We start from the raw sequence: 27,716 nt of genomic DNA on the forward strand, positions 1-27,716 counted from the left end.
GAAGCTGTCTAAAGACCAAAGCAAATTAACCACTCAGGCCATATTGCATAAATGCACGGAGCATTCAAGCTGAAAAGCCGAGGTGATCATTAGAATTCTCATCTATTTACTCTCCAGTTATAATCTGATTTAACCCAGTTTGCGCTCAACTTCCCCAAATAACAGCAGAAAATCATGAATTTATCAGCACCTCTGTGCTCTCAAGCTGCATTCAGACAAAATAAAGTCTGTCTGCCATAAAAATAAGTCAGTTGCATAACTGAAATATATCATTTTTGATTGATATTCTGTTATTTACCTTATATCCCTAAAGGAACTGTGGAGTTATTAAAAGAGAAAGATTCAGTAAACTGGCTTGTTCATTAGAGTAATGCATGGCTCTAGCTATGGCTTTCCACAATGAATCCTTAAGGGCCACTGACAGCCTGGGCAATCAGGCCAGTACTTTGGAGACTATAGGCTTTCTGGCATACACAGCAAAGTTCAGTGGCTTGTTAAACACTTATTAAAAAAATAAAACCCCAGTCTGTTCTAGAACATTGTTCCTCAAGGACAGCACTTAAATACGCTCTGAAGAAATAACAGGAATAACACACACTCTTTAGCTTCAGGCATCAAATAAATAAAATGCACTTTCAGCTCGTGAAACCATAGAAATTAAAAAACTTTGTTACAGGAATTTATCAGTAAGACTACTTAAGTCTTTTTTTGCCTTAACTATTACATTTGAAACTCCCACCTGCTTAGTATGGACTGGCACTCCCTACAGACAGCAATTAAAATAAAGAAATTAATGGATAATTAATGATATCTTGTTTTTTGGGGGTTGATGCCAGAGAGGGTCACTAATACACATGCCACAGGCTGATATTGCACAAAGGTACAGTAACTTTCTTAATGCACATAATTTAATGGACCCGCTGCAATCTGGCTTTCGGCCTACGCACTCTACTGAGACAGTGTTGTGCAGAGTTACGAATGATCTTCAGGTTGCAAAGCCAAAGGTCACTTTTCTATACTAATCCTCCTAGATCTATCAGCTGCGTTTGATACGGTTGACCACTCCCTCCTGATGCAAATTCTGCATTTGATTGGTCTCCGTAGTCAGGCTGCATCCTGGATCTCTTCTTACCTCTCTAACCGTTCATTCACTGTCTCCTACGCTAACAACACCTCATCTCCAGTTCCTCTTAATGTGGGGGTACCTCAAGGCTCTGTACTTGGGCCATTGTTGTTCTCGCTCTACACAATGTCTTTGGGAGATCTTATCCGTTCATTTGGCTTTAAATATCATCTGTATGCTGATGATACCCAAATTTACTTTTCGACCACTTCGTTAACAGTCGAAACTGAGATCAAATCTCAAACTGCCTCCTGGCTATCTCCAATTGGATGAACCAACGCCACCTCAAACTGAACCTAACAAAAACTGAACTAATGATCTTTCCGCCTAAGCCTGGTCCTACCCCCCCCCTTTTCTATCTCTATTGATGGCACCCTCATCAACCCGGTCGATTCGGCCCGTTGTTTGGGGGTGATGTTTGACAGGAGGTCTTTCCTTTTCTGACCATATTAACACCACTGTCAAAACCTGTCACTTTTTCTTACGCAATATTGCCAAAATCCGTCCCTTTCTCTCTGCTCATGCATGCTCTCATCCTATCCCGACTTGACTATTGTAACCTGCTACTAATCGGCCTCCCTAACTCCCATCTTTCCCCCCTACAGTCTATATTAAATACTGCTGCCAGAATTCTCCTCCTCTTATCCAGGAGAGTTCAGGCCCCTTCCCTGCTAAAGTCCTTATCGTGGCTTCCTATTAAACAAAGAATATTTTACAAACTCCTTCCCTTACCCTTCAAAGCACTCCATTTCTCTGCTCCTCACTACATCTCTTCCCTTGTGTCTCCGTACGTTCCTGGCCGACTCCTTCGTTCCTCGCAGAGCAATCGTTTGGTTGCGCCCCCCACTACTACTGCCGTTTCCCGCCTTAAACCTTTCTGCCTTGCTGCCCCTTACATTTGGAATGCCGTCTCTGATTTCCTCCGGAGAGAATCCTCCCCCAGTCTTTTTAAAACCAAACTAAAAGACTACCTTTTGGAGCACTCGCCCAGCACCTGATCTAGAAACTAACACTTATATTGTAGAGTCACCCACTGTGACCTACAGCACTTATATTTGCCTATTTGTGTCTGTAAGTTACCCTCCCATATAGATTGTAAGCTCTATGGGGCAGGGACCTCCATCCTCTTGTGTCTTTGACTCTTAACTTATTGCAACTGTATCTTGTATTTATTTGTGCTTATTGTAATACTTTGTATTTATCTATTTTAATCTGTTTATATTAATGTATTCTACTGTACAGCGCTGCGTACATAAGTAGCGCTTTATAAATAAAGTTATACATACATACATACATACTGTAGCACCTACAGATGGTTCAGCTTTTGAAAAGGAAACTCAGCTCAAAGAAAATGCCATGTTGTCTTGTAGCTTATCCACTGGAAATGGACTAAGCCTCGGGTGAAGCCTGTCCATAAGAAGTGATGTGATTTGCCACAATAACATTGTGTTTGTACATGTCTTTATATCCAGGTAGAAATCTGGAGCAGAATCCAGAAGCATGATGTACAATGAGAAATCTTTTATTTAAGAAAAGTAAAGAGGTTTCCATTATAAGAGCGGACTGAATTTAGCAATAAAGTAAAATATAAATCCCTATTAGGTGTGCTCAACATTATAGTACAGTTACTTTGGAGGAAAAGTATTTCCCCAGGCTTAGATACTGGGAGACCAGGTAGTTAATACAAGTTGGGATCAGGCAACCCCTGGCAGTATAAAGAAGGGAACAAATCAGGGCAGGGCAGGTTCATCAGAGATCTCACGAGGAACACTACAGGTATGTTGATTGAATCAATCAAGTCAACTTATTTGTCCATTTTGATATTTCAGACCCTCGAAAAATGACTGGTCTTAGTACTATGGTACCCTACAGGTAATGTTTAATTTTTCCCTGTACATTCAATCAATATCAATATTGAACGATATGAACTGAGGACGTCTTTTCCTAAGAGACTGAAATAAATTGGATCAATTCAGAATAATTAAATCCAATTTTATCAAGTTTGCTATTTCCAGTTATAAATGATCAGTCAGTGACAACCGGATAGCAATTTAAATTTCAAGTAATTAAAAAAAACACTTAAAATAGTAGATTATTTCAGAATATGACTGCCATTATAATACTAGGTGAACTTCCCTTTAGATTTAAAGTCACACAGGGCAGGCACAGGCCAAGAATCCAGCCATACGCTTCAATGTGATTGTTCTGCTTACACCCGTAGCCATTGCATCAGCCTAGGCACAGGCACACTAAGTGGAGTTATACCTGGGTACTAGCAGAGTGCAAATATGCAGATTAAAATATTGCACTCAATGATTTTTAAAAAGTTTGCTCAAGGACTGCAAAAGGGCTCATTCAAAATGGCAACTCCAGTTGTGGTATTGTAGCTTCAGTATTCCCCCTTTGTCAATAAGTGAAGCATACTTGCAACTAATGAATAGAGTAAATCACAAATCTGCACAATTCCATCTATTTTGACCCATCAAACGCTACTGCTAATTCCTCTTGTGGACACAATTTTGTAATTATGGTAAAGAAACATGGTCATTTGCATGCAAATTTGAACTTTGCACATTGCACTTGCGCCAATATATGGCCCTCAATGAGTTCAGGAATCAAACAGTACCAAACAACCTCAACAGTTGCTTGTGGATATCCCAAGATTGCCTTAGAAGTCAGCAAAGTGGAAGCTCATACTCAAATGTAGAAATTCAAGTAAGCAAAGGAATGCTCTTTGAACACCCTAGGGAGAAGGGATTATGTTTTTCTGTGGTTCAAGAAGGTCAAGGCAACAAAAAAAAAAATATATATTAAAATTTTTTAAAACATATCACATGAAAACAAATCATAAACTTAAATATGCCAGGGTTCAAGGGTAAATCCCCCCATGATTACAGTATATAAAAATGGGCCACAGATGATCAAATTTTTTAGTACTTAGCCTTAGTACGTAGCTGCAAATATAAAATAATATGATTAATCATTTCTTCTAAACAGTCTATACTAAGCACTACTTAATATTGAAAAGGCAGTATTAATATACATATTTTCTATGTATTAATTTGCTTGACTTTGCAGGAATTGCAGTAAACAGAATAATAGGAGAAGGAAAATAAAATCACTGGGGGAGGGGTTCCAAAATGTTAGGCACCCCCGAGTGATTGTAATCACTTAGCTTCTACCTGGGGCTGGTGCCCCTGTTAGTAGAAAACCACACCAGCCCGGAGTAGCTGCAGCGAGTGTTTCCTCTCCCTTCTTCTGTCTTCGTGGTACTTTTTTAGCTGAACTTAAACAAAAAAGACGACTTTTTCACTCTACTGTGGTTGTGTCGGCTCTGAGATTCTGAAGACAGATGAGAGAAGGAAGATGATCACTCATTTGCAGATAAACAGGGCTGGTGAGGTTTTCTCCTCAGAGGAACACCGACCCAGGGTATAATGTAAGCGAATACAATCACCCCCCGTGCCTAACATTTTGGCACCCCCCGATGTTTGTACCTTTCCTTCTTTTTAAGATAAAAAGAAAATGTAGAATCCTTGTAAAGAGTTAAAAGCTATACCAAGGACAAATTCACACAGTTTCCAATTAGGTAGCAGGGAACTTGCTTTGCTGTAGGCCCGTTACTGATGATGAGGTTAAAGGACAATATACAAGTTACTTATTTAATTGCCATTGCTGAAGCGGAACTGAGCTATTTCAACAAAGCTGCTTTTTGGAAATCCCTAATGATACCGGCTTGTATACATAGCAGGATTAAGATATACCTGGATGTGATTGAAAATATTAACATGCCATGCAGAGATAAAACATCTTCAGATTCTGCATTGAAGCTGAGTATATGTCAGATATCCACAACTCTAAATTACCCTTAAATCATATGAGCTTATTAAAAGGGGATGCCCACCCTAATAGTGAAAGAAAATTACATTTACAAACTTTATAACCATTTACAACTTTTTAATAAAAGAATTTAATTTTCATTATGCAGAGAAAAACCCTTTAAAAAATAACACTTGCATGCAGGTTTTAAAAATAGTGAAGAATCATATGTAGCAGTGTATAGTGTAGTAGTATATTGTGATTTTTGTTTATGGTGTAGGATTTAATAGGCTGTAGTAGTAGTGTATTTTGTATCTGAGAGACAGTGTGCATCATAGCCATTCAGCTGTACAAGAGCACGCATGGCTTCTCTCAGGAATGGGGAAGGAGTCTCAGCACATCTGCTACATCTGCTAAATCTGGGGTGTACTTGGGTAACATAAGGTCATAAAGCAGCTATACTGAATGAATGAAATATACATATTGATTACTATGTGGTCATTCATGTCAGATGCTTGGCAGTAGACCCAAATACTGATGTGTAAGGCGCAGGTATTTCCCATATTTCAGGGGCATGCTATACATGCAGCAGTATGGGTTGCTTCCAGTAGATGACACTCTTGTGCCTCTCTTGTTTGTATGAGTGCCACCTTTATAAGTATATCCAGCATGGCCCTACTTGAACTTGTCTGACACCCACTGGATTTGTTTGTGCAAGGTTATTACAAGCCATTATGTTGCATTACATTTACCTTCTCTTCCAGTGCTCTAAATACTTTAACTTCTCTTGTCACTAGAAATAGTATTTTTTCAAAAGTAGATGCACAATTGCAAGCTGCCTTGGCCAAAGATTGGTTGATTCTTTACACTGACTGTAACCATTGCCTTAACCTTGTGTTCCTCATCCCTAGCAGCTTCAGCAGAACCTGAGTGCTCTAAGAATGGCTGGACTGCCCCTTCTCATCATCATAAGTCTGATGACTGAAGCTCAGCTTTTGGGGCTAGTTCCACAGATTTATGAGTAAGATCACATGGCTCCTAGTATCGCACTGAGGACAAGTGTTACAACATAGCAACGCACTTAAATGTGCACACACTATTGCTCTTACTCTCTCTTTCTACCCTCAGCTTCCTAAAGGTCCATTCAGGGTGTTTGCTATTCTAGATACTGACACCTAATAATGTGTAAGCAACAACTGGTCCGTTGGGAATGTGTGTGTTCATCTACTTCAGCACAAAGATATTGTTTGTAGCGGCTGAAATGTATGATTTATAGATTTATGATTTTTTTCAACCTTGTTAAACCTCACTTACTTTGTTGCTATGTAACCTCTAGTTCAAAAACTCCAGCAGAATGACACAGGAGGGAATGTGTATAGAAAGATGAGTGCACTCCTGAGCCTTTTGATGTCAGCCTCCTGAAGTGGAGCTGTTTTAAAAAAAGAAATGATTCAAAAGAAAATTACAGCAGTTCTCATGCAATAACAAGAACCAGAAATGAGGCCAGGTCTGCACCTGGAAGACCTAAAGACACCCAGTCCAAGATTTACAGGGAACAACAGCCTTGCACATGTATTTAGACTTGATGAAGTATATACACTACCCTGAAAGTAGGTCTGCATTTTCTGTGCAAAGGATAAAACCCATACAAATACCAGGAGGAGCAGAGAGTCATTCATCAAGCAAAAGATTAAAGGTAGGAAGAAAAGCCAGAGAAGATGGTTGACTTTAATTACTTTAAAAGGACACTCTCTGTTAATGAACTGTCTATTTATGTTCGCTTAAAACAGGTATAAAATCTATTATTTGGAATGCTTGGAACTTTGGGGTTTCCATTTCATTAGTAACAGTTATTGGTTAATTTATGTATGTAAACGTATGTTCATTCTATATACCCATTATTTGTACAGCATTGCGGAATATGTTGATACTTCACAAATACTTAAAAACAATAATAATAATAATGTTAATAAAAAGGCACCTCTCTATGATTTGGATCACTAACTAAGGAAATAATAAAAAAAACAAGGATTATGTGGTCTCCATTGTTCAATAAGATATTATTGAATTAGAAAGAGTCCAAAAAAGGGAAACTAAGCTGTTAAATGCCAATAAATGAATAAAAGTTTCAGCACTTTAATGTGGTGTTCCAGGTGAATCAACTCTTAATCAGTTGCAGCTTCCTATAACTGTATTTGAAGATGATAAAACCTCTTGACTTTAACAAAAATCAAATCCCACAAATAAAAACAGTGTCACAGTGACTAAAAATGGCCTTGACCAATGCACCCAGTGTGTCAAACAACTCACCAGATGTAAACGGTTATGAAGGTGTATAGCAAACAATTTGTGTGTATCCTCCAGGTTACGCCCGGCCTCTCACCATCAAAGACGCTGCAGAACTCCAAACGGGCAGCAACACGTGAAACAAACAGGATTCCAAAATAGTGTCATAAGGTTTTTCATTAAAATGAATAAAAATGCCACCAAATGGCTACTCACAAATTAACAGATGTATACAGCTTTACTGAGTAGATTGTTCAACACGTTTCACGTGGAGAATCGCTACACTTCTTCAGGAACCAAAGATATATGTTCAGTTTACACTCTCAGCTTTTTAAAGGGTATTGCGTCCGTATGGGGCCAACATACGCACAGTGAGAGCTGTGGAATTCTCTCCCTAAATCAGTCATACTGGCAGATACATTAGATAACTTCAGGAAGGGGTTAGATGGCTTTTTAGCAAGTCAGAAAATACAAGGTTACTAAAATGAGATTTTAGCACAAAGTTGATCCAAGGACTGGTCTAATTGCCACCTTGGGTAATGAAATAATTTATTCCCCTTCTGAGGCAAATTAGAGAGGCTTCTGTAGGTGTTGTTTTGCCTTCCTCTGGATCAACTAGCAGTTGTGTGCCATTTTTCAACCTAAATTACTATGTATCTAACAATGTACTATGTAGGCAGGGGCGCTTCTGCCATTAGGCGAGTTGAGAAACTCGCCTCAGGCGGCAGAAGCGCCCCAGTTACCAGGGGCGGCAAAAAGCCGCTCCTGGTAACTTTAAGAGCCGAATTTCCGGTTTTTAAACCTAGCGATCTCACCGCCACCGGACCCGCTCCTGCGCTCAGAAGGTAAGCGATGGGGAGCGCGGGGGGGGGGGGGGGGGCGGCATTCAGGAGCCGCCTCAGGCGGCGATATGTCCAGAATCGCCCCTGTATGTAGGAGATGTATGTCAGAGCTTTTTGGATAATGAGTTTCTAGATAATGGATTCCACTTCTGTATTAGGGATCTCTGGGCATCTTTGGGCACCAGATAGCATCTCTCTGTAACAGCTCATCAGAATTTAGTACAGGTATGGGACCTGTTATCCAGAATGCTCGGGACCTGGGGTTTTCCAGATAAGGGATCTTTCCATAATTTGAAACTCCATACCTTAAGTCTACTAAAAATCATTTAAGTATTCAATAAACTCTTTAGGCTTGTTTTACATCCAGTAAGGATTAATTATATCTTAGTTAGAATGAAGTACAAGGTACTGTTTGATTATTACAGAGAAAAAAGAAATCATTTAAAAAAATTAGAATTATTTGCTTATCATGGAGTCTATGAGAGATGGCCTTTCCGTAATTCGGAACTTTCTGGATAACGGGTTTCCGGATAAGGGATCCCATACCTGTATATCATTGCCTCCTTTACATCATAAAATAAATACTGCTGTTGGCTTCTAGACATTGGCTCCTGCCAGTTTAGTTTCCTGTAAATAAATAAAGGCTAACAATAGCATGCCAGTCATGTGTGAAGCCATGGGATAGTCCATATATTATATCTCTTTAGATTGTGCATGATGTGTGGGGAAATCAAAGCTGACCAGTTCTATAGGATTAGGTATGTGGAAAATAATTTTTAATAGCTACAGGCTTTAAGCAGACAGCCCTATATATTCTATACTACACAATACGGTGGCTTTACTAGAATTTTCTTTTTGCTCTGCTGTTAATCAAAACATTCTTCTGATGGGGCGATAAAAATGTATATAAAGGAAATAACCGCAAGATGAGAAGTAAAAGAGCAAAGTCTTTTCATATACTAGGAGTATAAGAGATAGGAAATACAGCAAACTACAGTAGCTGTAACAATAACAGCCATTAAATCAATAGGCAAGAACAAAAAAAATTGAAAGCAGAAGAGCAACAGTGGTATATTCCAAAGATAGCTCACAAAATGTTATGTGCTGCATTACACCCAATGGACAGACCACTCGAGGACAGAATAATAAAAAGTAGGTTTCTCTGCTTTGGCATCAGAATATTTCTGATATGTATCAAGGAATGGTCACATGCAAACTCGGGTGATCAGGCTCATATATTTTCAAGAAAAGAATTCCATAAACAGGGAGGAAGAGCGTAAGGCATACAGGCATACAAGAACTGAAGCAGCACCTGATGCTGTGGCACTCATTTGCAGGGGTTAGACATAAAAACTAAATGGTTCTATGTGACTCAGCAGAGCAGTTCTTATTCCTATCACATGGTAAATGACTAGGGGCAGTCACACACTGGCAGCACACATTTTATCAGCTGCTGTCTGGTACCTAGGATGGACTAAGTAAGGCCTTCATAATTAAAACACCTCTATGAAAAGAGGTTGGTACAGTGTTTTTTAATTCTAAGCATTAGTTATATGTCTGTCTTTATCCTATCACGCATATTTTTCTGTAATGACTGTGCCTATATGCTTTAAAACTACTGTGAAAGATTGATATAAGACAGCCTACTTGTAACATGCACTGGAAAACTTCCTGCCTCTGGGTGTGTCTTCCTATTTCTTGGCACACTGACCCCCAGTTTCATCTATGCATGCACACTTTGCCCCATGCCCTCTCCTCTTGTCTGACCTTGATCATAATCCTGCCTGACCCTTCTCAGGCAAGAATCCAGGGCAGGTGGCAAGAAGGTAAAGTCAAATACAGGCATGCAGTCAATAACTAGGAAGTTAACATAATACAAAAGCATAGGCAAGGAACTGTAAACACGGCCAGCTTGGACAAGGTACCTAGATACTGCTAGGAATTTAAACCAAAAATCATGACAAAGGATTGGGCACACAGACCTAGCACAAGTGCAGGGTCAGATGTAAGCAGGGACCAATGTGTTGTGAGGCAGGCAGATGCACCGGTCTCCAGGTGTGCATTACTCTACTCTTTTAAAACACACACTCAGGAGGGGAAATATAAGTATGAACTTAATATGACAATAGGGTTAGTGATCAGCTACTATAGTTCCTAATTCTATCCAGCTTCATTTCACTTAACCATCCCCAGCCCTGACACAGCAACACTTAAAAACTATGTCAAATTTATATTTCATATATAATTCACATCTATATACTTTATGTATAAATTGCTTAAAATGTCATTTTAAGAGAGAAATACGTGGGACACCCCTTTTAAGGGTTGATATTACAGGAAAATTGTTGCCAGATAAGAGATCAAAATACATTTTACTTCACAAGAAGTGAACTCAGTAGATGTGGGGGCGATATCTGTGTCTCATCCCTGCTCTATAGGTCACCGGCAGAAAGTTCTCTCCAGAAATGTTACATTGCTAATGGAATCACACATACGGCAGTTGTTTCGGTGAGTCACAAGGGTTCACTTAACCCTTTTGTGAGAGCTGCAATATTCATTAATTTTGTGAGAGCTGCAATATTCATTAATTTTGTGAGAGCTGCAATATTCATTAATTTTGTGAGAGCTGCAATATTCATTGTCTCATCAACTTTCAGGTACATGGGAAACACTCTGCCAGCAGCACACCATAGGTACAATGCTTGGAAACAGAAAGGCAGCTTTGTACCCCAATACTGAGCCAGGTTCAATTCACAGAGAATACTTATTTCTTGGTTTATCACCTGAAAACTACATTGACCATTCTTCCCGATCATATGGGCATTTATGGCAGCTTACGGGGGTTGTTTTGACCAGTTATCATGCGACATACATGAATATGTGATCTGCCATACACAATTAATCCACATCAGCAGATGAGAAGGTGAAGAGGAACTGATTTTGCCCTTAACTTTTGTTACCTGCAAACTACATTGAATGCTAAAGGGGAAATTTGGTATCAAGCTAGGTTTTTTTTCATTAAATTAACCTGTGCGTGGTATAAGCTGTGCCTTTCCTAATAAATAAATAAGCAACTGCTAGGGATTAAAGGAACCTTTATCTCTGCAGATCTTCCTAAGGCCACATGGTGGGGGACGACGTTCTCTAGGGAACCCATGTATTTACAGTTATTATTCTATATGTTGCAACCTATAGCACTTTCATTTGCAATTCATTTTATTTTTTGTGCTGCAGATCAAGTACCAAAAGGGTTAAGCTGGCCATACAAACTCAGATTTGGTTGAGTAACTTGGCCAGTTTTGAACATTCTGCCCAATCATCTGGGCATGTATGTCAGCTTAAGGGGGTTGTTTTGACCAATTATCAAGCAATTTAAATGCGACATACATGAAAATGTGATCTGCCATACACAATGTAGATGACTAGATGCCGCATCAGCAGATGAGAAGGTGAAGAGGAATTGATTTTGCCCTTTCAGTTAATGGTACCTGACTTCCTACCAAATGATCTTTCCCATGGCTGTTCATTACCAGCTTAGGTATCGCTACATACTCCCATGATGGTTTACTTATCTGTCTAAACATTTATAATCTTTTTTACTGGAAAAATACTTGAAAGAACACATTTTTAAACATTAATGGAATAATTAAAACAGTAATATGAATAATAACATTTTAAGAGGCGATGAGATATAGGAAGACCATTTCAAAAAAAGGTATTTAATTAAAAACCGCAGAGGCCAAAGCTAAATACAGAAGAAGTCAAGGGATCACATAAAGCTGACATATTAAAAAGCAGATACCAGTGAGAGATACTTGTGGTTCCCAATATTTAATGTCAATGGAATAACACACAGCATGAAAATATCATGAGCAAAGGTGCTAATTATGATGGCAGGCAGGATATTAGGCAGATAAGTGAGAGATAGTTGGAGACCTGAGCAATATCTCTGACAGCTCCAGTGGCTGCACATTTCTGTACATTAGTAATGGGGAATGAAGGAGACATATAAAAGCAATGGCACATTTGTATTTGTGGTTAATGTAAAATAAAACAAAAATATTTATTGTTTAGAATGAATGCACAATGTTATTTTAAGGCTGCCATATACAGGTTGATGCTCAGGTAGATGGCCAAATCATTTTAATCCTATAGTCAGCCAATGACTATAACAATAACCAATGACAATGGCGCCCTAGGGAACCTGGTCGGCTTGGCCTGCCCCAACCAGCACCAGCCCCCCACCCCACGTGCATGCACAAACAAGCGCACAATGCACGCACACAGGGTGGTGGGGTTGCCGGGGTCGCTGCAGTGGGGGGAAATGGTCTGGAACTAGAGGTTGGTAAAACAAGAGTTAGCTGCCTGGTGCCCCCCCAGGCAGGTAAAAATGTGCAGATCTGAATAGATACAGGATCTTTTTACTCTAAAATGTACTGGCGGCAGCTCACAGAGAGTCCAGCATTAAACAATAGCACAGGTCTTCAACATGGACACAAGTTTAAAACATTTTCACGACTAAAATCTGCCCAACATGTTCTAGCATAAAGAACAAGGCCCAGCTGTCAGTGAGCCCTCCTGCTTCTAACCGTTTCACATATTTCATGGTCAGTTCCTGCTTCTGTATAGGAACAAAAACGCACTACATAAAAAAATAGATGATAGTATGAAAAGGGGGAATGCAATAAAAATCTCTAGTGGTGTGTAAAATGTTTAGTGCTGTTCCCAATGTAATACTGTTGTAAATGTTTAACGCCTGCTTGAAGATGGCGTTCGTATTCTTCATTAAGAAGTTTTATTACATTCACTGCGCACATTTGCAAACTACAAAGTTCACGATCGCAAACCTGTCACAAGAAATGCAGAGGGTTCACTAATGGGTTGTTTTTGTCATGTAAACACAAAATTTGTTGCAAAGAGCCATTTTGGTCCCATTGCAACTGGTTTACCGTTATATATTCAGTGGCAATGTTGTATTAAAAATATGATGTTATGGAAAAAGTTTAGACCACTGAATGTGTAGTTTGGTAGCTAACAGGTTTAATCTTTTGCTCAGATAAATCTCACCAAACACTTTTAGCTACAAAAGACTTTATTGCTTAGAAAGAAAGTAAGATTGTTTACTAATATTTGGCAGATTTGTCCCACAACAACCAATCAGCAATGACTGTACTTTTGATTAGTCTACAGTACTGCAGGCTGAATAATGAAAATAAATCTCTGAATGGTTGCTACAAGTTAAGGTGGCCAAACATGGGGACCTCAGACTAGTCTATCTGACTGATTTCTGGCCAGAAATCAGTCAGATGTCAATAAAGCAGATCAAAAAATCCTGTCAGGGCAAGGAGTGCATTGCTCATTGATGTGGCTTTTGCCCCAGTGGGCTACATCTTGACAATGTGAATTGATCGTTTGGCTCTTGGGGACAGATCCTCATGTTTCGTGACCTTGCCAAACAAGTGGCTCTTTCAGTGCAAGTCCACCTTTACTGCACTGGGGCAAGTTTGAGCCTTACACAGATTGTGCTTCTTATATATAAACACATTTTACACATGTAAACTGACTCTCACAAAGCAGAGATTTTCAAATGAAGGTATAGCTTGTCTGCCACACATATACACTTGCAGAATGTCTTTCACACATGCTGGCACACTCACAGGCTGTTTGCACAGTCTCTCACACACGTGCTGTCTCTCTTGCACCCACATACACCCATGCTTAAGTCTGGGTTCTGAGGCATTCTATATTAACTCTTTGTAAAAAATGTCAGCTAAGTATTTAGGGGTTGCAATGAGACTTAAACTCTTGCTGTTAGGTTAGGTTTCCAAAGTACTGCAATCAACAGTTTTATTATGTATTGTATAATTTGAGCTAAAGTGATCATAGGGCACAGGTATGTCCATCCGGGCAGTGGGGACAGAGCCTTCATCCCTCAAAGTGCTAGGAATCTCAATTCTAAGTATCAGTGATCTTTATTATAGGCTAGGATTTACCTGCCTGCTACTCATACAACCCAAACCATACAGACTAGTGCTATGACATAGTTATAATTCATTGTTCTGCTCTGGAAGCCCCTAGCCCCTCACCCACACAGCTCAACGCTTCCCCCTGTACCAGATGACATATCTGGCCCCAGCTTGTTTATCAAAATTTGACAACTGTGTCACAGGGGAAAATACTATCCTCACATACTACCCAGAAGGCTCAACAACCAGACATATGCCTCTTGCTATTAATATCTTGCTCTATGCTATGCTAGTACATATATGCTACCAGTCCTACTGGAAGTCCACACGTAATACACACTCCATTTGCTTCTCTGTTTTTTCCTGTCTCTTGTTGCTCCTTAACCTTGCTGTTATTGAACTATACAAAACATTTTCCATAGCAAATGCCCCTAAAAGTGGTAACTAACATATTAAAACATATATTTGTCCGTGCACTAATATTTTTTTTAAATTAAATACATGGTTTGGCGTATATCTTACAAAAATATATAATAAATATAAATAATAAATAGAAAAAAACTGTAACTAAGAATATTTTCTCAGCATTTTAGACAAACTGAAAACATGGGTGGAGAATTTATAGACAGCTGGAAGCTTCCACCTTGGGTAAATGATCACAACCACCGGACATATCATGCCAATAACTTCTTTATTATCTCTCAGGCAGTTATTGTCCTGGTAGTATCAGTAGTATATTACACCAATGACACATGAATCATCAAAGACAACATCCAGTATCATGCAACACACCTTTCTGAAGTTCACACACACCCCTCGGGTGTCCCCAGTATAAGTGATCCAGCAGTGGGGTCTTGCTCCCTGGCACACTACCTGCTCCTGAGCTCACCCTCTTGCGTCCCTACATTGGTGATATAACTACCTCAGGATACTAACCCCTCTGACCTACTCAGCGGGGCAATCAACTGTCCAACTAATTTCCCCTAAACCTAACTTTCACTCCTAAAGTGACTATTTTAGCAGCTAAACCCTCTCACTAACATGTACTCACTAGTGATGAGCACATTTTTTCACCAGGCATGGATTTGCAGCGAATTTCCGCATTTCACTATCGGCAAATTATTTCGCAAAACATCCGTAAAAATTTGTGCTGAATTTCTTTTGATCGCGCATCAAATTGGACGCAGTTGCGTCAAAAAAAGCGCGGGCGACAAAAACAATTTGACATGGTGACATAAAATAGACGCGGGCGACAAAAAAAACACAGACGACAAAAAAACGCGCAACAAATTCTTTGCCATTTCGAGAATTTTCTTGGCATTTTGCAAATTTTATGGCGAAGCAAAACGGCACAGATTCGCTCATCACTAGTCATCACTATAACACAGCCCTGTAACCACCTCCCAGTGAGGTCCCAGGAAAGACCTCAAGCACATGTGTGCCTTCACTTTTACTGAAGTCCCCTGCCACCTACAGGGTATGTTTTTTTAACTACTAGAGAAGAAAACCTGAGAAGGAAATTAGTGTTCACACCAACTAGGAAATCTGCTTGAACAAATTATTTTGGGTTGTTACAGATATATACAGAAAACAATTTTTTAATAATTAATTTTTTATAGTTTATGAATGATTTATTTTGTCACTCTTTCCAGCTGTCAGATAAAGGGGGGGTGAACTAACCGTATCAGCCAATTGTTGCTTTTTATTACTTATCATTATATAAAGACCATATCCTATTCATATTCCAGGCTCTCATTTAAACTGCTGCCTGGATGCTAGGGTAAACTGGGCCCAGGCAACCAGAGAGCTGCTAACATTACACACTGTAAAGCTGCTTAACAAAAAGCTAAATTCAAAAACTGCAAACAATAAAAAATGAAAAATAATTGTAAACTGTCTTAGACTATGAATGTCTACATCATACTTAGACTTAATTAAAAGAAGAACAACTCTTTAAATAGCGAGTGAGGCACAGATATATGGGCACTAGGGAACCCTGTACTTACACCTCCAGTTAAGATTGCACCCACATTCTATTTTTTTTTGTGCCATTTGAATAGTGCGGACTGGAGATATTGAGGCTATGTAGCAGATCTTCCATGCCCCAGCTACATTACACTTATATTGATGTGGGCATGTTTACACAGTTTAACAACGCATTTCACTAAGCAGTGGTCACAGATATTTATAGTGGGGTCAATGGTAGCAACATGAGAACAATTTAGTGCACAGTCCCTACACAGCCAATGTACAGGGAAAGTGTGTTCAGTAATCATCCATATAAACACGCATAGAAATGCCGGTCTGTACATTCCATGAAGGTAAGGAAAAAAAGTGGAAAAACAGGATTAATACTTTTTTTAATACATTTTTCAATAAGAAATACAGGATGCTGAACATATGAAATATAAAGGAATTTAATAAAGATAAATTAGCCGATGAGCTGAATTCTTAGGCAGACAACATCAGACTGCTCTGAATAAAGGCAACTTGGGAAAGAAATTCCTTCTGCTTTATCTTTTTCTCTAGATGCTGATGAGAATTAGCAAAGCGTGACAGTTTTATTATTATCCTGCTGGCAGGTTATACATAAGCAGCTGAAATTCTGAATAATCAACTGTCATCCATTTTTCCACTCTGTGTTTAACAAAACAATGCACCAGGCACATTAATGGGAAACTGTAAGTGGGAATTCTGAATATGGAAGCAAAGTCATGGGTATAGTGTGCAGTATCACCATTTCTAATGCTAGAATGGCACCACATGTGTTGCAGGTGAGCCCATAGTCAGAGTCTGTATGTGCTCCAGGGAGCCAGGGGAAGGTTACCTTTGTACCATTATTACTGATGAAATATAACAAAAGTGGTTTAAAGGAGCGCCCTTTATTGGCTAACTAAGCTGATAATCATGGCAAGCTTTTGTTATGTTTTACATTTAAAGCCCTTCCCTATAACTTTTTGACTGGCTAAAACAACAATATACCTTTACCTGGAATTTCATAGTTTCCTTTCTTTCTTTAGGTATATTGAAGATAGAATGCCTGGGAAGGAGTGCTCCATCCAGATGTAGTTATATTGCAGGCACTTACAGAATAGTTCATTTGTGTAACTGTGAAATCTTTGTGATCATATCATGTGTCATATTTTCTCCAAAACTGATGAGGGGCTTCCCAAACCCAGATACTGCTTTGAACCATTGTACCTCATAATTATGAGCTATTAATTGATTTAGAGCAGTGTTGGATCCTGTAAGGAACAGCCAGTAAAGGGAAACAACCCATAAATGTTTGGAGGTCTCTGTATATTTCACACTAGGAAGGCTAGTGCTATAATAGGAAAGCTATCATATTTCTCACATTGAAGCCATGCTGCCTGGCATCAGCCAGTGAAGAGTGTTCTGCAAGAAAAGAAGCTGGGAACTGAGGCTGCAGGGGTTCTGCAGTGTGGGACAGGAGAAATCAGCTTATCCAGTGTATATATTGCATTTTTGAGGTGAGAGATGTTCTCATTGCATTATTCATACATATATGTGTGTAGGTATATATGCGTGTTTATCAGTGTATTTCAGTATGCCTAAGGGTGTATGTGCCTGTATTTCTGTTTTGTGCATTTATATGGGGCACATTTACTAACCCACGAACGGGCCGAATGCGTCCGATTGCGTTTTTTTCGTAATGATCGGTAATTTTGCGATTTTTTTTCGTATCTTTTGCGATTTTTTCGGCGTCTTTACGATTTTTGCGTAAAAACGCTAGTTTTTCGTAGCCATTACGAAAGTTGCGCAAAGTCGTGATTTTTTCGAAGCGTTAAAACTTGCGCGAAACGTCGCGCCTTTTAAGTTTTAACGCTACGAAAAAGGCGCGACTTTGCGCGCAAGTGTTAACGCTACGAAAAAATCGCGACTTTGCGCAACTTTCGTAATGGCTACGAAAAACTTGCGTTTTTACGCAAAAATCGTAAAGACGCCGAAAAAAATCGAAAAAAATACGAAAAAATCGCAAAATTACCGAAAAAGTCGCAAAATGTTAGTTTCCAATCGGAATTTTTCCAATTCGGATTCGAAATCGTGTCTTAGTAAATTAGCCCCTATGACTTTGTGTATTGAAGTCTATGTTTGTTTATGTCTGTAATAAGCAATTATTACAAATGCATTCTACCATATTAAATGATTGATACATAGGGGCCGATTCACTAAAGGTCGATAACGCAAATTGCATGCTTTTTTGCGTTAAAAAGCATGCGATAATTAAGTCCTGATTCATCAAAGTCATTTCGCATCCGTTAAGACACATATTGCATGCGCAAAAAAATGCGTTAAACGCGCTAAATATCGCATTAGTCTGTGCGAAGATTGACATCTACTTGGGGGAGGTGGTACTTAAAGAAAATTGTGGTTCATGAGCTTTTGGCAACGCAACATGGACTTTGCAGTGGGATTTATGTCTGTGCTGGCCCTAGAGTGATGCAGCCTCCAGTTTGCAGGGAAATGGTCATTTTCATAACATTAGTTTTCCGAAAGTAATGGTTACGTGCGTAATATTGTGCGCTAATATATTGCGTGCAGCGGGAAATAATGCACGCGGCGGGAAATAACGCAAGAAAAACGCTCATCGTGAGTTAAATAACACAAAGAACATTGCGTCTTAATTATGACGCCTGTCCTTGTAGTGAATCTAGCGTTAAGTTGCAAAAAATAAGAAGCGATTAGCGCTTGTTTTATCGACCTTTAATGAATCTGCCCCATAGACTTTCTCTTCCTCTCTGTACGTGTTTATCGTATCCCTTCTGCAACCATCTGCCCTAAGTTGTCATTCTGTTCTTCCTTTGCAGGCTCTCTTTTATGCCCACTTCTGCCTGAATCTGCGCTCCTTACATGTGTCCCAGAATTCTAATTATTTCTTGTTCCATCTTTAGCTCATTGCTCTCCCTCTCTTCTTTCATCTCTCTACACTCCTTTCAACACCACTAAATATATCTCACCCTTTCTGTGTTAACTTAAACCTACGTTTCTTTGTTTCATATGCTGCCCTCTTCCAGTACTAGGGTCTCACCCTAGTACATGATACCCTGGGCACATGATATCCTCTTGTTTGAACTTACAATAATCAAATGTTACCCACTTTGTTAGTATGGTTCAGGAGCAATCCCTTTCCTTACAGGGTGCGTGACTAAGTCCAGTAGCAGACTTCATCTAACTGTGTGTGTTGGGAGACAGTAAGAGGACTTCTATCCAATTTGGACCTGGTCTTCCCTTTGCATCTGTCAGATTTCAGACTTTGTATTGCTATAAAGGCTTCTATTTTAAAACATGCATTTACACAAAATCAGTACCGGGCCTCTGGTTGCAGGTGTCCAAGACAAGTCCCTGCTCCATCCTCCCTACTGCTTGTCTCCTTGCCCCCCCCCCCCCTTACACACAAATGCGTGGGAGCATGAATGCAATCGACTCAAACCCTGAATCCCTGGGACTTAAAGATGGGCCTAAACTTGGGGAAGGCAGGCAAAAGAGGTATGTGACCCCCACCATTGTACCTTAGGCATGCACCTCTTTTGCCTACCCCTAGTTCTGGCCCTACACCAAATAAACAAAAGAAATTGGTGTAACTAACTGCAAATTTATACAACTGTGGCATGTCCAATACCATCAAATCACCATTTGATATATATTTTGTATCAGGTGACACAAGTGACATCACTAGGCACTGAGTGTAAGTAACACCATAAAGCACTATTAATAAGAATATATTTTACAGCTTATTTATAACTTTTATGTAATAAAAGAATATAAACAACAGGAACGTATATGAAAATAAACAACTCCTGTGAATTATTAGATAATATCCCCTGCTGTAATGTATATTTGAATATGCCTTTGAGCATAACAAGTTCAAATACCACAAACCATTTATTACACATTTGACAGTGTAACAAGTGTAGTACATAGATAACCCCTCTGTCAGAAAGAAATTGATAGGTAAAACAGTGCCTTCCAATCATGAAGATACACTCACCACTTAAATTAGATCAAAGCAAATATAATTTAGGCATAACTACCCAAGACACGTCTGCCTTGTAATTATATCTGCTCATTTCATTTGCTAGGAACGTAAGTCTAAATTGTAAAGGATGTACTTGTGTCATTTTTAGTTTTCAACATTTAAGTAATTGACGCTGGTGTTACGCATTTATTAGGAGTTAATATGTGCTTGATATTAGCGCATTAACCGCAGTCACAGTGATTGTGAATACTACTGGACAGAATAAGTCAAATTACATTTGACTCAATCCTGCTTCTTCTAGATATATATATATATATATTACACTTAACTCTTTACTTTTCTATGCAATATATATTAATATATAAAGTGCTGTCTTGTATAAAAAAGGGCATTGACTCAAGGGATGAGAACATAATTTTGCCTCTTTATAGGTCCCTGGTAAGGCCTCACCTTGAGTATGCAGTGCAGTTTTGGGCTCCAGTCCTTAAGAAGGATATTAATGAGCTGGAGAGAGTGCAGAGACTGCAACTAAACTGGTTAAGGGGATGGAAGATTTAAACTATGAGGTGAGACTGTCGAGGTTGGGGTTGTTTTCTCTGGAAAAGAGGCGCTTGCGAGGGGACATAATTACTCTGTACAAGTACATTAGAGGGGATTATAGGCAGATGGGGGATGTTCTTTTTTCCCATAAAAACAATCAACGCACCAGAGGTCACCCCTTTAGATTAGAGGAACGGAGCTTCCATTTGAAGCAGCGTAGGTGGTTTTTCACGGTGAGGGCAGTGAGGTTGTGGAATGCCCTTCCTAGTGATGTGGTAATGGCAGACTCTGTTAATGCCTTTAAGAGGGGCCTGGATGAGTTCTTGATCAATCAGAATATCCAAGGCTATTGTGATACTAATATCTACAGTTAGTACTAGTGGTTGTATTTATAGTTTATGTATGTGAGTGTATAGATTGGTAGGTGTGGGTTAGGTGTGCTGGTTTTACTTGGATGGGTTGAACTTGATGGACACTGGTCTTTTTTCAACCCTATGTAACTATGTAACTAACTATGTAACTATATATATATATTTTTTTTTGTTCCTTTTATGTTTTTGGTTTTGGATTTAAGTTTGTTTATTTTTGCTTATTTTTACTTTATAATGCTTTAACTGGATATATATATGCACAATATTACGGATGTAAATCTCTTAATGAGCCCTACAAACATTTATTCTATCTGTATATTTTGTCTGATCATTTTGTATATACTGTATTTGAGTGATCCTTGAAAAAGTTTCTGAAGTGATATTCTAGCTGTTGCTTATATTCATAACTGGAGTAATGTGTTGGCTCCTGTGTAGGTAGGACGCTGTTGCGTCCTGTCTCCATGGTGACTCGACACGTCACATCCGGTTTTAAACTATATACGTTATTGTCTTACGGATGTACGCCATATAACATGTGGGAGCCACGATATAGCGCTTGAAAAAGGGACTACAATATACCCGAAACGTCGCGTGAGTGTGGCAAACTGAATTGTGAACCTTTTTTTGTCTTATTACTTCCCATGCATCGGAAAAGTTTTTTAATATAGATCATAAATAAATGCTATGTTTTACACGTGGAGTGCGACTGAGTTGGAATATATATATATATATATATATATATACAGGTATGGGATCTGTTATACAGAAACCTTCAAATTGCATGAAGGCTATCTCCCACAGAGTCCATGTTAAGCAAATAATTCCAATTTATAAAAATTACTTTCTTTTTCTCTGTAATAATAAAACAGTACCTGTACTTGATCCCAACTAAGATATAATTACCCCTTATTGGAGGCAGAACAGCCCTATTGGGTTTATTTAATGGTTAAATGATTCCCTTTTCTCTGTAATAATAAAACAGTACCTGTACTTGATCCCAACTAAGATATAATTACCCCTTATTGGGGGCAGAACAGCCCTATTGGGTTTATTTAATGGTTAAATGATTCCCTTTTCTCTGTAATAATAGTGCCTTGTACTTGATCCCAACTAAGGTATAATTAATCCTTATTGGTGGAAAACAATTCTATTGGGTCAATTTAATGTTTACATTTTATTTTAGTTATTATTTATGATTATTATTATTTATAATTCCTTTAGTATTTAGTTATAAAAATGTTGATTCTGGCACTTGAGTGGCACTGTTATGGTAAAATACATTTAAAACAAAAACTACAGTAATATTATAGAAATGTACTTTTTGTCTTCTTAAAATGCGCTCTTTGAAGTTACTGTTATTGGCAGCAATTGGCAAATGGTTCTCCCCCGTGTACTCATGACCTGTTTTTGCTTGTGTAAAAACTTCTGAAAGTGCAATAGTCATGCGCACAGTTTTACCTTTCATCCCATTCATTTATATTAATTGTTTTATTCTTTTATCTCCTTCTGCTTTTTTTAATCTTGTTTTCCATTTATGTGCTTAAACGTGTTATCACCATTCCAGTATCTGCCTTTTTATCCTGTGCTTTCCCTATGCTACATATTTTCTTGTTAATTCTATAGGTACCATTTGCCTCTTTGAGGAGGGACAGGAGATAAGTTTTAAAATTCCCATTCTATAGAGTCAGTCTAGTTGGACAGCAGCAGCACTTTCTTCCTCTAAATGCCCAGCAGTAATGCTTTTGATGGGGCCAGAGTTTTAAATATAAGCTTAACCCTATTGCCAGACTAGTCCACCAGGATTTACATACTTTGCAGGGGAGGGATACATGTGTAGCATGTGTGATTTTGCACCCCTTTCCATCATGGACCCAAATATCTTGCTTTCCTTCCTACCCTACTGTCAATATGGTCTCCTGTAAGGTTACCATCAGTCCCCGTTTCAGATTCCCTCTCCCCATAGAAAGCTTTGTTGACCTTTATGATTTCACTCTCTGCCCCAAAAATACTCCTTTTTAATAGCTAGGATAAAACAAAAATGTTAAAAAAAATTATTTCTAATTGTTACATTTATAAGTTACTCTATTTAACTTTTTTCACCTGTATTGACTGTTGACAATGTTTAACAAAACCTTCTTTTGATTTATTACATAATACAATTTTAACAGACAATACTCACATGAATCTGAGCTCAGATTCTCTTCTCACCAAAACTTCTCGGAGCCTCTGAATTTTGGTCATCTCCAGTTCTATTTCGTCAGGTGTCATAGTTGTCTCGGCCATGGATACAATGTCAAGCTGACCTAGTGATAATAAGCGGAAAATACTGTTTTAAAAAGGAATCGTGGTAGCTGAAATTTTTCCTTGAATTTTTTTTTTTGTTTGTTATAAACTATAAGGCAAGTCTTATGCAAGCCTCATGTGTGTCTAAAGTGGATCACACATCCCTACTATAGTTACAGCTAGTTTTAAGGTCCCCATACACGGGCAGATTGTAGCTGCCGATATCGGCCCCTTGGACCGATTCAGCAGCTTATCTGCCCGTGTAGGGGCAGAAAGGAGGGGCCTGGCCGACCAATATCTGGCCTGAAATTGGCCAGATATCGATCGGCCAGGTTAAAAAATCCAGTCGGATCGGGGACCGCATCGCAAACTGACTGCCCCTTGCCGCCAAACGATCAAATTATTACTTTTTTTAACTACACGCTCCCCGATATCGCCCATCTGTAGGTGGGGATATCGGGTGCAAATCCGCTCGCTTGGCAATCTCGCTAAACGAGCAGATCTCAGCGTGTATGGGGACCTTTAGGCATATGAAAGCATTGAATTTAACTGCACAAAGATTGGCCCAAAGTCCATCTAGTCTTCCATGAAATGATCATTTGTGTTTGATCATATAAATTGCCCATTAAAAATGTAAGAGGTAAATATAGACACAAATCTCCAAATAAGGATGCTACAGTAATCACTGTGATAAGATAGGAAAATTACAAGACAAAATAAAAGTGATGTTTCAGCTTTATTAGAAAACCAGTGGGTGAAAACAATCAATCACAGCCAAACAGATTTTCACTTAATTATAGTTTATTTGCTTTGCTTTGACTCCTAACCAAGTGTTTAATTCCACGTTTGAGCACTCTGCTCAATATGAGTATTTAAATGCAAATATGTCTATACAGCATTTACAATACAAATATATAGATGTATGTGGATAAACTTTTTCTAACATTGTGCAAATTTGTGGCAGGGGGAAGAGATAAATCATCCAGCTGTATGTATCAGAAGTAGGTGGAACTGATCCAGAGGTGATAAGTATATTGGTCGCCAGAAGTGACCCTTGTGGTGAACGGCAGCAACACTTTTAGGCCATTTCCACGACCCCTATTATCCTGCCACACAGTGTAAGTATGGAGTGCTGCGACATGAATGCTAAGACTGTAGAATGCAAATGTTCTGTTAAACCAGAGGATTTACTCCTGTACAGAATAGGGCAGTTGTTGGCTCAGTGTAATGAGGCAAACCAACAGATAGAAAAGCAGAGTTTCAGTCTCTTTAAGAGAGAAGAAAAAATGGCCAATATTATGAAAATGCTTGATTTAATGAGCAAGGAAGCTGATAATGCACAATATGTGCACAATGTTAAACTTTTGAAAAATGGAGACACACTATGCTCTTCTTGCCAGATTAATTTACAGCATATAGAGACGCTGAAAGAGGATTCTGATGCAAGACGAGAAGCTGATGGAGTGATAAGAGCAAAGACACCGGCACAGAATAGCTCTGTGTCACCAGCAGCAAACACTGAGTCACCTACAGTCTCTTCCAAAAGTGCTGATGAGCTAAGCAACAGTGGTGCCCATAAGTATTCTTTACATTGGTGGTGCGCACAGTGTGGCCATTCTTTTTCCTTTACAGAGATATCAGCTTTGGAAGCACATAAGGACATGTGTAGAAATGGTATAGGGAATACACTTGAACACCCTGCAGCAGAAAGCAGGGAAACTGTGCAGTATTTGATGAAGATGAAGAAGGAGTTTGCACCATTTGATCCTAGAATAGATATTGTTGCCAATGTCAGTGCTTATGAGGCTACATGCACAAAGTATAACCTTGAGGAGAAAGAAGCCTGTCTGATGCTGAAAATGTGGCTTCCACAAAACCTGTATTGTAGATTAAGAAAACCAGTTGCAGAACCTAACTGGTTTTTGGCTGCACAGTGGGCCAATAAAAATGACAGACTGAAGCAGTTCTTACAGTTAAACACACAAGAGAAAGGCCTTTCTAGTGAGAATTTAAATGAATTTAATGTTACTGTTAAGGATAATCCATGGGTCTTTGCTTCCACATTTGAACAGATATATCAGCGGGAAACAGGTGATTATAGCTGCAACTTTAATCACATGGGAACTATTCTCATGAAAAAAATTCACTGTTTGGATATTGCTACCAACATGCTGGTTAAAAAAACAGATACTCTCCAGGAGGTAACGCAAAAGATTGATGAGTACAACAGAGATCCTCAGGATCCATGGAACATTAGGCCTCTTCATTCACCGAAGTTCCAAAAGCAACTACTTCCAAAATCTCCAAAGGCAAATGTAAAAAAGGCAGCTAAAGCCTTACCTGAAGATGCAGCAAAGTGCTATTACTGTAGAAAACCTGGACATTTAAAAGTAAATTGCTATAAGTACCGGATGGCTAAAAATGCACTTCTGAAACCAACCCCATCTGCTACTGCCAAACCCTCACTGGAAACGGCTAAGGAATGTGCTTATGAAAGTCTAAGAACAAAGTTTCAGACAATTCAGATTAATAAAACTGAGGAACAAAATAACCCGCCAATTGAAGAGAAACTCCTCATTGAATTTTGAAAAAAAAAGGTCAATATAATGTTTATAATAGGATTAACTACACTTATAAAGGTTAAACAAAACTTGATTGTGTTCTTTATCACATTCTCAGTTTGTCTCTGCAATGATATTTTTCAAAAAATAAAAAAGCTTTTTTTAAATAATAGTTTTTTTTAACCTCAACTATTATCTACCCCACTTATTAATAAATAAGCCTAGTGTCCATGTATTGGATATCTCTGGTCTAGAAGTCTATCCTTGAAGGCATGGGTTTTTATTGCATTCATGTGCCATTGACCTACCATTCCCAGCATTCTATAAATATCAAGGGCTCCAAAACTAAGGGGCTGATTTACTAAGACACGATTTCGAATCCGAAATGGAAAAATTCCGATTGGAAACGAACATTTTGCAACTTTTTCGTATTTTTTGCAATTTTTTTCGGCGTCTTTACGATTTTTGCGTAAAAACACGAGTTTTTCGGCGTCTTTACGATTTTTGTGTAAAAAAAGCGAGTTTTTCAGCGTCTTTACGATTTTTGCGTAAAAACGCGAGTTTTTCGTAGCCATTACGAAAGTTGCGCAAAGTCGCGATTTTTTCATAGCGTTAACACTTGCGCGCAAAGTCGCGCCTTTTTCATAGCGTTAAAACTTAAAAGGCGCAACGTTTCGCGCAAGTTTTAACGCTACGAAAAAATCGCGACTTTGCGCAACTTTCGTAATGGCTACGAAAAATCGTAAAGACGCCGAAAAACTCGCGTTTTTACACAAAAATCGTAAAGACGCCGAAAAACTCGCGTTTTTACGCAAAAATCGTAAAGACGCCGAAAAAAATTGCAAAATTACCAATCATTACGAAAAAAACGCAATCGGACGCATTCGGCCCGTTCGTGGGTTAGTAAATGTGCCCCTAAGTATTTACTAAAGAATCAAAGGATTCATTTTCCTTCACAATAGGAAAAAAAATATACGTTAGCAAACCAGGCATATTTAAGAAGCCTAATGGTCTGCAAGTTATATGTAAATATACAGATGGACCCAGGCTGGCAATCTGTGGATTCTTGCAAATGCCAGAGGCGCTGCTGTATGATGTCATAGAGAATCACTATTTAGTGGGCCTGTGGGGGGCTATTTGGGCCTTTGGAAAGTGAGGGCCTTTTTTGACCACTCCAGATTTGGTACCAGCACTAAAGCCTCAACCACTCCTTGCCAGCCCACAGGACGTAGGAGAAAGTTCAAGGCCCATTTTAATTGGTACTCTTAAAAGATCACCCTAGTGTAGGAAATAACAGACTAGATAGAATATCATCACCAGTTTCAGGGTTGCTTGAGTACTCTCAAATTACATTTTCTTTTCTTGCATGAAAGGCACATGAAGAGCACTTCCACCAGTTGCTCGTCCCTATGGGAATACACAAAGAATATAATCAAATTGACATTATATATATATATATATATATATATATCGCTGCATTGTGATTGGACTATGCTTTTCATCCTTTTTTTTTCAAAATAAAACCTTCCACAGTCTTATGTAATAGTGGCTCAGTGTATGCAGCAAGGCATCCATATTTGGCACTGCTCATTCAGGACACTTACTGCCCTAACAGTAACAGTTATGTTGCTATTCAGTATACACAGTCCTGACATGGATCCAAAGGTTGACTAACCAAACAAAACAAATACATCTGATCCCTTTCAAACACAGATAAAGAGACACGAAATCAAATTCAAGTCATATTTTGATTGAAGCCTGGGATAAAGTGCCTTTCCTGACTACGAGCTTATCAAACAAATCTAGATCACATCTTCTTTGTTCTGAAACTGACAGAACCCTAAGGATGTTCTAAGTAAGAATAAAAGATACACAATCTTTAATTTCACTTGCCAGCACTGGGGAAAAAAGAGAAAAAAACAAATTC

The 27,716-nt window shown here is 38.8% G+C and overlaps 2 protein-coding genes across 2 annotated transcripts in view; one reads left to right on the forward strand and one right to left on the reverse strand.

Moving 5' to 3' along the window:
* Positions 1–27,716, reverse strand: part of bmerb1 (bMERB domain containing 1) — a 115,660-nt gene that overhangs the window by 24,292 nt on the left and 63,652 nt on the right. The window contains 1 exon segment of the mRNA NM_001142078.1: positions 23,125–23,248. Coding sequence (NP_001135550.1) covers positions 23,125–23,248 — 124 coding nt within the window.
* LOC116407673 (posterior protein-like) lies at positions 17,409–26,189 on the forward strand. The gene is made up of 2 exons (XM_031893486.1): positions 17,409–17,527; positions 24,193–26,189. Exon 2 carries the CDS (start codon positions 24,353–24,355, stop codon positions 25,814–25,816), a length of 1,464 nt encoding a protein of 487 aa, XP_031749346.1. The 5' UTR covers positions 17,409–17,527; positions 24,193–24,352; the 3' UTR covers positions 25,817–26,189.

This window comes from Xenopus tropicalis, chromosome 9 (assembly GCF_000004195.4).
Source record: "Xenopus tropicalis strain Nigerian chromosome 9, UCB_Xtro_10.0, whole genome shotgun sequence".
Classification (NCBI taxonomy): Eukaryota; Metazoa; Chordata; class Amphibia; order Anura; family Pipidae; genus Xenopus; species Xenopus tropicalis.